The 13,099-nt window shown below is 33.7% G+C and overlaps 1 protein-coding gene across 1 annotated transcript; it reads right to left on the bottom strand.

Moving 5' to 3' along the window:
* Positions 1–8,058: 8,058 nt before the first annotated feature.
* LOC149246935 (putative F-box protein PP2-B12) lies at positions 8,059–9,970 on the bottom strand. Its single transcript, XM_089455795.1, has 3 exons — positions 9,589–9,970; positions 8,935–9,053; positions 8,059–8,723 (listed from the first exon to the last, which is right to left on the bottom strand). Exons 1-3 carry the CDS (start codon positions 9,952–9,954, stop codon positions 8,315–8,317), a joined length of 894 nt encoding a protein of 297 aa, XP_089311921.1. The 5' UTR covers positions 9,955–9,970; the 3' UTR covers positions 8,059–8,314.
* Between the last annotated feature and the right edge of the window lie 3,129 nt (positions 9,971–13,099).

The raw sequence follows: 13,099 nt of genomic DNA, 5'->3' as shown, positions 1-13,099 counted from the left end.
TTTATTCCTAGATGCTTATTAAATCTAAGATTAAGCATACACAATTGCATTTATTTATTATTATTTTATCAAATCAATTTTTATATTTTTATTTTTTCCCTCATAAGCATATATGTGTGCTTGATGTTACAATCTCTTCAATACTAATTAATAACCACCAAAGATCCATCTTAACTCTAAATCTACCAAACTCTTAGAGGGATCAAATATCTCAAGATGCAAACGTCTTTTTAAGTGCAAAAGATTTGGAATTAAGATAGATCTATGCTATTTCTTAATAATAATATTTTGTTTTATATAAATTTCATATATCTAAAAATATTTTTATTTTGAACTTTATTAAAACCCTAAAACATTTTTCTTTAACTTGTTTATAAATTTTTTAATTTGATATATAGAGAGATATTTATGTTTCAATGAAATATGAAATTAATAATTAAAATGGATCTTAATTTATAGCTACAATTTATATTTTATATGTATTTCACATCTCTTGATATAACTATTGTTATTTCGAATTATATGTTTATTAGTTAATTTATTAAGATTTTATTTGTTTATTGATTAAATTGATGAGCTTCAACATTGCAACAAGATTGTTGCAACTCCCAAGACTACTAGCTTTAATTATCAACACGGGGTTCTTACAAACTTAAGAGGTGACAGTGTTGTATGCACGGTAGGCTAAGATCTACTCAAGTCACTTTGAAGGATCTACTCAATTCACTTTGAAGCAATGGACCAGACCAAGGTATACATATACCACTTTATCAATTGAATCTAGATTTACAAAGAAAGAAATTGCATGAAAGGAAAGTCCTAATCTACTTTGTAGAAATGGAAATGTTACGCTATTTAGAAAAATGGAAATGCTACTTGCTCAAATGTAAAGGTTAACCTATTTGCAGAAATATAAAGGCCCTAGTGTTAAATTTTCTAATTGTTCTATGTTTTATCAATTACTTTAGCACAATTTACTTCTTTATTAATAATGCATTCAATTATTAGCAATATAACGAATCATAAATGTAATTGAAGAAAGAAAAATATATGCAGTGACAAAAAATACAACATCACAACCATAAGAGATAGCATATTGGTCCAAGACCAGCAAAAAACCCCACAAGGAGGAACCCTTTCAATTCTTCTTCTTTAATAGATCATCAAAAACTGTTTTCAGCAAAGAGTACAATGAGCCTAATACATATGTTTGCAGCGGATATCTACAAATCATCTCTACACATCTATATAATAGTATAGACAAACCTAGATCCACTCGATCACTGAATCCAACTGAAGACAAAATGTCAAACCCTAGATCAAGACCCTGAACGCTCTCATCAAAACTAAATGTGTGCATATGAAACTCCCTCGACGCTCTCTCGGACACTTTGTGAGGGTGTTTGTAATTGCTTGGATGCTCTTAGGAAAACTCTGTGCGTGTGTTTGGGGTAAAACACAACAACAAACATTATAGACTCCCTTACAATTGCTGTGTGTGCATCTAGGACGGCGTAAACACTCGCAGGACTACTCTGTGCGAGTGTCGAGGGACTAATGCAGCCCAATCTGTCTCTGAACCCCTAGACGCTGCCATGAGCTTGTGCGTGAGTGTCTAGGGCTCTTTGGATGCTTCCTTTTCCACTATGTTCCAGTGTTCAGGGACTAAAATGCCTAATCCATGCCAATGTCCAGGAATCAGAAAACCCTAAGTCTGAGTGAGCCTCAGGTCTATGATTTTTAACCCTTGCACGAACTCCTTCCGTTGAACCTGTGTGAACCAAGACAAAAGGGAAGAATAGAAGATGCATTGATCATTGTGATGAAATGAGCTTGAGGTCACTTCTATTTATTGGCTTTTTTGAGGGTCCACTTGGGGTAGAGGCTGACCTAAGAAGTTACACATGTGGTTAGGGCCGGCCCATTCCATAATACATGTATGAATAAAATAATCCAAAACTCAACTTCTGCTTGACCAAATTGGGTGATCTTTAGGTTGATTTTGGTCCTCTCGAAAAGAGGAATTTAATTAAAGCATCATCTCGATCATTTGGGTTGTCCAATGTGGAACTTGTCCCTAGTTGAAAAAATTTACACTCCTTCTCAACTAGGAAGAGTTCCACCTGCCAATATATGGCAGTTGATCTTCACATCATCCTATCATGTTGTTGTAATGCTTTGACTATCTTTACTCAACTTTATCTACTAAAACATTCTCGTATCTAAAAGAACAAGAATCGGGGAGAAATAACTTACACCCATACTGAGAAATATGATAACTCATCATATATGGGAGCACATCTTCGACCCTGGAATCTCATTAGGAAGCTTATCCTCAAACCAGAATCTCAAAAGGGGAGCACCATGTCAACCCAGTCTCATTTGCTACCGATCTTCCCAACAATGAATCTCAATAATCTTGTTGTAGAAAACCTGCTTCATAATCGAATAGGTTGTACAAATCAAGTACACTCTCAGCCTGTTGGCCAAACGAGGAGCAGTATTCCTAACATTCCCTACTTGTGGGTATGATGCCAATTGGGGTATAGTTTGCAAAGACCAGACATGGGAGAAACATTCTCTGCCCCTATGAAGTTAGGGGAGCATCATCTTCAACCATATGGGTCACAGATAGGGGAGTACCCTATTGTCTAGAGATCCCTCAACCCTAGGAGTTCTCTATCTCAATTCCTCAATTCCTCACCCTGGGAGCTCAAACAGTGTAGGAAAAGTTGGCTCAGTGTCCTCGATCAGCGTTTCTGCTTATCTAGAGGGGCCACATCCATCAGTCCAAGCTGCTCTCTGAAGACCAAGAACTTTCTTTTCGGTAATGCCTTGGTGAGAATATTTGCAATATATTCATTCATCGATATGTGATGGAGTCTAGAAACTCCTCTCTGCGCCATGTCATGAATAAAGTGATATCGAATCTCAATGTGTTTGGAATTGTAATGGAACATGAGATTCTCTCCCAAATGGATCCCATTCTTGTTGTCGCAATATATCACTGTATTGTCTAGGACTTGCTCAAATAGTTTTCCAAAGATCTTTCTTAATCAAACTACTTTGTAGCTAGCCATATTAGTGTCAATGTATTCTGCTTCAGCAGTGCTCAATGCTCCAAACTTTTGTTTCCTGCTCATCTAGGATATCATGGTAGATCTAAGGCTAAGACAACATCTAGATCCACTCTTCTTAATGATAAAATTTCTAGCCCAGTCAACATCACTGTATCCATGAAGTTGAACATCTGTGACAGAATATTTGAGGCCAAGTGCGATTGACCCATGCAAATATCTCAATATGTGTTTAGAAACTAGCCAATGTGTGTGGAGGGGCTCGGTCATGAATTGATTCAATGTGTTTACTGCATATATATATCTGGAAGGATGTTCACAAGGAACATTAGAGCCCCAATTAGTCGTCTATACTCGGATGGATTTTCCAAATCAGGACCTGCAACTTCACTACATAACTTCTTGAGGTTCATTTTCATTGGTGTAACCATGGATTTTCATTTAGTCAGTCCAAATCTTTCCAGCAGCTTCACAACATATTTTCCTTGTGAAAGGAAAATCTCATCGGGCCTTTTCCACACCTCAAGATCTAAAAAGTAGTGCATAAGACCAAGGCCTTTCATCTCAAATTCAGAGGCTAGCTTCCTCTTACACTTGATCATGAGAGGCTCACTACCTGTTGAGAATAGATTGTCACATATAAAACCAAAATCAATGGCATATCTTGGATTACGTTGAAGTAGAGGTCGGGATCGACATTACTTCTTGTGAATCCCAACTTCACTAAGTAACTATCAATGCATGCATACTGAGCTTGGGGAGCTTGCTTCAAACCATACAATGCCTTTTTCAACCTGCAAATAGTGTCTTTGATCTTCCACTTCAAATCCCTGTGGTCTAGAATTTATGTAACCATACATTCAATTACACTCTTTTGGGCATAGGGATATCTGTAAGGCTTGATGTTTGGAGGAACACTTCCTAGAATCAAATGAATAGCATGATCATGATCACAAATAGGTGGGAGGCCTTTGGGAGTCTATAATACCTTGGAATGATTATCTAAGAATTTTTGGAGATCTCGAGAAATAGATGATTTTGATGTGGGAACCTTTAGCAAACATAATTGTGCAATTACACCTCGTTGTTATTTCTTTAGAAGCTTTGTCATTCCATTAGAGCTAATTATGTTTCCCGGTTTCCATGTGATACCCCTTAGTTCAACTTCCTTTCCTTCCGAAGAAAATTTCATGAAAAGTTCTTGAAATTAAAATCTATTGTACCCAAGGATTGTAGCCATTGGACTCCTAGTACAACATCAACACCATCCATTTGAATGGAAAGCATTGGGCTATTCAATACATATTCTCCTATGGATAGCTTGATATTATGGCACTTTCTAAAGCAATTTATGGTTCCTCCACTTGCAACCATCACTTGACACTCTAGTGCCAGATATAGGAATCAATTCAATTCCTTGGCTATCTTACAATGAATAAAATTATAGGTACTTCCCAAATCAATCAACACTATTATCTTTTTCTTCTTGATATGTCCTTCTATCTTGATAGTTTGAGAAGTAGTAATTCTGGCCAATGCATTACAAGATATGGTCAGATTCATTTCTTCTTTCTCTAGGGTTTGTTCTTGGCGTATGTCCTCTTCTTTTGACATTTCTTGTTCGTTTTCTTCCTGCTCTTCAAAATCTATGTAAAATATTTTTTTTTCAACACACTTATGAGCTTTAATGTATTTCCTATCACAACTATAACAAAGCCCTTTTTCTCTCTTTTCTTCCGATTGTTGTGGTTTCAACCTTGTAGGTTGTGGAATGCTAGAGGCATCAACACTTCCGTCTTTATACTTGTGAGTGGTAGTCTTCCTTGTTACCATAATTTTTCTTTCCATTTTCTTTCCAATTTGAATGCCTTCTCCAATGACTCAGGTTCCCAAAGGTGAATCTCATGTTGGATGTTATCCTTTAAATTCCCTATGAACACATCAATCCTATGCTCCTTCGTAATATCTTTTACCCTTATATTCAATTTTCGGAAGTCCTCAATGTGCTGCATCATTGAACCCTTTTTTTTTTTTTATTTATCAATTGGCTAAAAAAAGTGTTGATTTTCGTATCCTCATAATGTGCTATCATTTCATCTGTAAAAATTTCCCAAGTGACAATTTGTTTACGAGAGCAAACTCATCAATACCATACGAATTGATTTGGTTCCAAATATAAAGTTGCAATGCATACCTTTCGTGTGTTTTACACATTATTGCTCCATTTGTAATATCAATGTTACGAGATTCTTGCCATCAAACTTCCTCATATCAATCTTTGGAACACGGTGGGTCTTTGATCCAATGCTAGAGTCTATGAAATCATGATTAACATTTTTTTGTTCTCATCATGAGTTTCCTTTACTACCCTTTCACCATCAGTAAGAAGTTATTGTAGAAACTTTGTCAAAGCTGTCTTCAGATCTTCCATGTCGCCTTTAAGTTTTTCTTCTAAACCATCCATCTTAGCTTCCACGTCATCTATCTTAGCTTCCATGTCATTTATATTAGCTTCCACGTCATTCATCTTAGCTTTTACGTCTTTCTTTAAACCATCCATCTTAGTTTCTACACCTTCTTTTAAACCATCCATCTTAGCTTCCATGCCATCCATCTCAGTTTCCACCTCTTTCTTTAAACCATCCATCTTAGATTATGTTGCTTTTTGTGAGAGTGAATTTTGTTGCACTTGGTCTCATAATATTGATATATCTTCTTGCATTTCTTCCTCTTCTTCATGAGTCATGCTAGGGCTTTCAGGTTGCTTACTAGGGGTTTTCATTTTCTTTCTTCTGGGAATCAATTAATGATAATTATGCTTCACTATGCCCTTTGAATTCCTTCAAACTAATTTTTCAAGCAAACTTATGCAAAATTGAAAAAAACTACACACATTTTTTCACTTTGTAGGAGCTCGATACTGTATCTATTGTATCTCTCAAAATTTTGGAGCTCCAAGTTCTGAAATTGCGAACTATAATAGCCCTATGAGTCCTCTTTCTAATGCCACAAGTCTGATCAAAATTGGATTCTCCAAGGAATAGTTATGTCCAATCTCCTAAGTTGGCTCGATTATACACTTTTTCAGTATAGAAAACTTGTATGAAGTTCCACATGTCATTGTTTCAACCTTCAAACCTGAAAACAATGCACAAAAAACTACATTTTGTCCTCTTTCTATAACGACTTACGAAATTTCAATCTGATACTCAAAGATAACGTTATGACGATTTCCCTAAGGTCACTTATTTGGGATGTAATTCGAGAGTCTGCAAAAACCCTAACTTCCTTGGATCATATCTACGAAAATATAACGAGACAAGATCTGAAATTTGGACCAAAGGATCATCGAGATTTTGACACATCGCAGAAAAAAATTTATAGTGAAAATGCCATGATGACCTATTTTGGAGCACTGAAACCCTAGAATCCAAAGCTCACATAGCAAATGTTATGAAACCAACTCACAAAAAAATAGAAAAGATAGATCAATGACTTAGAAATCAGCCTCTTCGAGGGGCAAACCTCCTTTATGTTACAGAAATGAACAATTCTTGGATGATACAAATGACAAACCCTTATTTCTATAAATAGGAGTCTAAGGGGTCACAATATAATCAAAGCCGACATAACAATAATAATATAAGGACACAAAAAAAACAATAGTGGGCTTCTATGGGGCACAATAATAACAATATGGGGATAATGAGGGCACAACGATAACAATAAGCTCTACAATGAGAATAGTAATGGGGAAATCACTAGTATTACAGGGACCTAACAAGAAATAAATCCTTTCTCCCTTAAGGGGGGGACTTGGAAATAATGGAAAAAGTGGTTGCTTATTTGTTTGGATTGTGTTTTTATTTAGGATTTAGGCCTTAATTTTTAGGAGTTTGTTCTTATCCACCTAACTAAATGTAATCATATAAATGCTTGCACTTCTGATTGATTTGATTAATGAGAAAATGACAGTGTTGTTGATTTTTCAACAGTCTCTAGGTGTATCTTGTCGCACCTGTGTGAGCTGCCTAATTCATTCCTCAAATTTGTCTTCTAAAATTCTAATTTATAAATCTCAACCTTTAATTTGTGTATCCTACTAAAATTTTTCTACAATATTTTATTGAACTCAAATCCAAACCATCCACCTAATAATTATTTTTAGTCAGATCAAAATTCTAAAAATCCAATTCTAAAATAGATAAACATATCAACATTATTATTAATACCCACCTAGATCATTATTAGCTTCATATCTACCCAAGGCTTAGGGATCAAATCTATTTTATTTATTTATTTATTTTATTTTATTTTTTTATTTAAGTTGACCAAGTTAAACTGTTTTAATTAATAAACAATAATTTTATTTTTTATTTTATTTTTATTTTTATGTAATTTAAGCTAGTCAAGATGCTTGCATAACATAACAAAACTTTACAATATATCTTCCATATTCGAGAAAAATTCTTGGTGGAATTATTGAAGAATGAATAAATCAAAATTTCAAAATATATTTAAATTACATTACCAAAATAATACAAACTTAAAATGCCCATGGGATATAGAATAGTTGGTGGCAAAGTATTTTTCTGTTAACCTACTCAATGGTGAAAAGATCACTAATTTAAAATCAGTGAGGAAAAAATCTAACCATGCTAAAAACTAGTATTGCCCATACAAAATCCCAATAATTTTAACTACTTAATATATACGGAAATTTTTACTAGTTAAAACCTCCTCCTCCGAGTCTTAACTACAGCAACCACTTGTTAAAAAGCGCTCAACAAAACATTACAAATCAACAACAAAAAAATTACACATCAAGCCACTATAGTTAAAGTTAAAGGTGCCAACAAACAAAAAAATTACTAATTTAAAACAATTTCGTATTGTAACAGAGTTAAAGGTGCCAACAAACAAAAAAAATTACAAATTTAAAACAATTTCGTATTTCACTGTTACAATCTTAGATGCCATTTCTAACAAATACGCCAAAAAAATATATATTTTCTTTATTTGGAAACCTGAACGAATCTACGAGGTATATAAGAATCTTAGCCGAGATTACGGGTTCGTACAAAAAGGGCTATTTTGACTAATTTGCCCTCTTCCTCGGTTTCATCCTGGATCCAAATTTGTTTGAAGTATACAGTTAAAATCCTGCATAATTTACGTCGGTGGAAAAAAAGAAGACACGCCGCTCCCGGCAGCATCTACCAAATAAATAAATGCAACTAAGAAGTCAAAGGTTCAATTGTCACACCATCTATAAGAAGTCCACTTTTCCACCAATTCAATTTCTCGTCATTCATAGCAAATCTGACGACAGAAAAATTTCCATCACCGTTATCTTCCACCGCACGCACTGTGAATTCTCCTGCAACCACTTCCATCCATCCGCTTGCATTTACACGCTTCCTTTCCTCTGCTCCTTCCATCAAAAACTCCTCCAATTCCATCTCATTTCCATCTGGCGTTATAACCGAAAACCTAATGGGCACTTCACTCCACCCACACGATTCTTCACCAAATTTGAGAAGAAACACCACTTTGTACACCGTATTAGCTGACAAAAGCCTGCAGTCCATTCCACCTCGGACCTCCAACCAGCAAATCATTAACGATTCCGCAACCTCTTCAAATCTGAACACAATTTATATCAACATTATAATAACTTCAAGAAAATCCAGCTGGATCTCTAGTATGAAGCTTAAAGCCTTCCATTATTCGAAATAATATGTGAATCATCTAAACCAAAATCCTTTTTCATATTAGACATCAGCAATTAAATCATATCGAGTGCATTGATAAATTTAGAAATAAATTATTATAATAAAAAATACTAAAATCTCACCTGGAGTCCTGTCTAAATGGCCATTGCCAATAGCGTTGATCTTCTCCACAAATGATGTCTAAGTGCCTCGCAGATAGCATGTAACCTATCTTCCCTGTGGATCTTTCCAGCCAAAATCTCTATCGCCACAGCAATGAAGAATACGAAAAAATGAATTGTCAATTTTATTGACCAAAATCCATCAATCATCACGAGTAATAATAGAGATTTTGCGCATTTAAATTTTGAGTGGTTCATCATGCCTATTTATTTCTTAATTTCCGGAGATAAACGGTTTGTATGAGCAGGTTTTTACTCCAAAAGCAAAACAATAAAGACATTGATAAGGGATTTTTTGTTTTCTTAAGTGGAATGTGGTTTATAGATTAATGGTTTTTAGGTAAATACTTTTAGGCGGATTTATTGAGAAGGATTTTTTAATTCTTTTTACATTTTATAAGTTTATTTCACTAACCTAATCAAAAAACTTCTGAAAAGATTGACCGATGACCTTCCATTAACTAAATAATTATACAATAGTAACTATTGAACTAACACTAAACACTATAAAAAAAACATGATAATTATACTACCGGACCCTTAAAACTATATTGATAAAAAACTTATGTATGTATAAAACTATATTGATAAAAAACTTATGTATGTATAAAATACCTTTGTTCCCCGGTCTATGAGAGTCGATTTGCAGAGGCGAAAGTAGAGTTCTCTCTTTGAAGAGTGTGCAACGGGGATAACGGCCCTGGGTAGGACCTGGTAGCATTTCTGAGGAATGAATTTGTTCCAGAGCGAGTCGTCGTAGGCCACACATCTGAACACTTTGGAGACGGCTGAGAGTCTACAGATATCACGTGGGGTAGTGAAGGAAAGAATAGCGGATATACAGCTCTCTGGTAACTCCACCAGATTTATCTGATCCTCATGTGCACTCGACTTATCCATGGTCATGGTAGCGCTCTGTGGCAACTCCACCAGAATGGTCTCATGCAGATTGCAGAGTTCTCGGGCAGTTAAATTGCTCATGGTTGCCTCGCCACGAATCTCATGTAGCTACCAACACTTAATTATTGCGGTACAGTGAGGTCGGAGGAGTATTTGTCATCTAATAATTGTACGAAAGGAAATTTGGAACCGAGTCGTTATACAGATGTAATCATTGCGGGTGAATCGAGAGAAATTGGTGACCTGTCAATTAGGCCATTAAAACAGAAGTGTAAACATATGTTTCGCCCATCGCCACCAATAACAATATCAAGCATTGTAATTACGTTTAGGAACGATTTTCCTGATTTACAGATCTCTGACATTTTCCTTATCCAGAAAATCAATGTCAATAGCGTTGGGTGTGGTTGGATTGGTTCAGGCACTAAGACGTGACTTAAATTCTATGGGTCATTAATTTAATGTTAAAAATAATTAGGTGTATCATATTATTTGTATAAAATTAAACAAAACATTGCAAGAGAGCATGTTTGTAATGCAGTTATATATATATATATATATATATATATATATATATATATTTCTCAGTTATATTCCTGAATTATAAGTTTTAAAGTTAGGATTTATAGAGGTTGAATTGTTTATCAAAAATATCAATTTCATGAATTTTTTTTTAATTTATTTAGAGATCTTTAAGAAATAATTTTCTTTTTTTTCTGAAGCTATTTTAGTTTATTTAGAGATCCTTAAAGAATAACTCTTTTTTAGGAGAAAAGTTAGATATCCATTTTTATACTCATTTTGATTAATCAACACATGTTATTGTTAGTTTTACTTCAATTTGATTATTGACATTATTCAATTGTATTGGACAATCAATCCATGTTATTGTTTGTTTTACTCCATTTTGGTTATTGACATTATTCAACAATGGTTCTTTCTAAAAATTTCAGTTCTTTTATTTTAATTTGGTCTCATTTTAATAGGAGGATGACCTCATGCTTAGGGACAAGGTTTCTAATACATGTAACCTTTAGATGCAATGCTCTCATAAGGAGAACCAAGGTTCATTTAAAATTTCTTCAATTGAGAATCATTTTGTGTATAATACTTTTACTAAGTCTATCTCAACACAAACACAAGTATAGTTGCAAAAACCTACTATAACTCACTCAAGATGTGGTTTTATGTATGTTCCCAAAGCATCTTTGCTATCCCCCAAAACTTATAAACACTAAAAAAAATGTGTTAAATTGCGGAAGTGAATGCACACCATCATTGAATTAATTGGCATAGAGTTAGGATTAAATTATAGAAACATAAGATTTATAAAAAACCATATAATTCCCAAAATTATGGATCTTCCTGAAACATTTTAAAGGAACAATTAAAAAAATCTTTTGAATAATGATAACATTTCTATATCCATGTGAAGTGTATCCATAGGTACAAAGTTGTTGCAAGCCGCAAGCACTCACTAAATATGTAAATAATCACATCTATCTCAAAAACCAAATGTAGACATGATCAACCTTTGACATTGTAATCTCCATTAACAACACCTCTTTATCTTCTCAGATTATATAGGTACTAGAAAACCGAAAAGACTACAAATCAATTGGAATGGTAGAATTTTTTTCAATTACATCCCTAGAAGACACATGTTTTAAAATAAATTGGAAACATCTAGTACCCACTTCTCCACCAAAAAAATATTTTTTGAATATTCAACTACTTTTTAGTCAAACAAAGTAGTTAGCTCCGCCTCAAATTTAATTCCCCAAAATATTAAAATAGAAGTTATGCTAACACTTATTTTTGTTTTCATAACTACCACATAATTAGTAGAATTCACCCAAAAAATTAAAGAATTCTAAAGAAGAGTCTTTATCAATATTTGAAATTTATAGGGGTTGCAAGAGATATAGGATTTTTGTATGGCCTTGAGCATGTTGAAGTTGCAAAGTATTCATGGGGTTTAGGATGCATGAAAAACAACCAAGGTGAAGCTTATGCCCTCTACCAGGGATTTAATTAACCAGAGGAAAACAAGTAACTTATCTCATTGTCTTGGGAGACTTCCTCCTTCTTATTGAATATTTGGTGAAGACTTCCTCTCTAAGGGACAATTCATTAGAAAGTCTTATGAAAATTAGGGAAGCAGCCGAAAGGTTCTATTCAATAGTATATTTCCATGTTCTCTATGATCTCAGTGGAGACTTATATGCTAATGAAGGAAGTAAATAAAGATTAGGAGATTTAAAAATTAGAGCACTATTAGACCGTCTCCTATTCTTTATAGCTAAATAGATTGGCATTACGCAATTATGAAGGACTATAGTATGACATGTTTGGGAAGGTATATACCTACAAAACCCCTTGTTTAGTTTGGATTCTCTATAAAAAGTTTGTCCTTTTGCTAGATAAAATGGGCTGAGAATTTTTTTTGAAGATATAGTTATGTAGTACCTATATATTTCATAAAATCCACCGCAAGACTTGCATGTAAATACAAAATTCTCACTAGACTACATGTAACAATTGACAAAACAACCTATCTTCAAGTAGTGAATCATCTACTAAAATTGTTACTTCTAACTTTCAATAGTAAAAATGAAATCTACAAATAGTTGATGAATAAAACCTTCATCAAACACTTAACATTTAATATATATTATCATGTTTTTTTACACAAAAATAAGTGAGAAAGAATATTATCCAATATTTAACAAAAAACCTTGAAATCTGATACCTAATATAGTCTAAACATTTGAAGTATTTGGCTCTCACATTTCACAAATCAAATTGGAATGTTATAATCGTTTTCAACTACAAATTTAATACAAAGATTTTTTTATGATCCATTGAAATTGAAAACATTTTAATGCCTACCCTTCCTCCAATAAAATAAGAGCTAAATGTTATATATATATATATATATATATATATATATATATATATATATAGATATATATATATAACTAGCTCTCATTATTGATTTACAAGAATTGTGTGGTGATAGTATTTATTTTTTATTAATATCCACCACGTATCGATTGAAATTCAGTGATGCAGGAGCATCTGGTTAACAGGGTGAAGTCAGAGAGAAGGCAGACAAGGTTTCTGAAAAGGAAGGGAGACGAGAAGTAGTTCACAGAACGGACAGCAAGTCTGTCTCGTTCTTTATGTTTTTTTCTTTTCCTTTTTTTTTGGTTAGTTTTATTAA

Source organism: Pinus tabuliformis, chromosome 7, assembly GCF_031772625.1.
Source record: "Pinus tabuliformis cultivar Carrire ecotype Pingquan chromosome 7, CPIR1, whole genome shotgun sequence".
In the NCBI taxonomy this organism is placed as follows: domain Eukaryota; kingdom Viridiplantae; phylum Streptophyta; class Pinopsida; order Pinales; family Pinaceae; genus Pinus; species Pinus tabuliformis.
The sequence above is the reverse complement of the archived record's forward strand: the minus strand, read 5'-3'. Positions and strand labels throughout refer to the sequence as shown.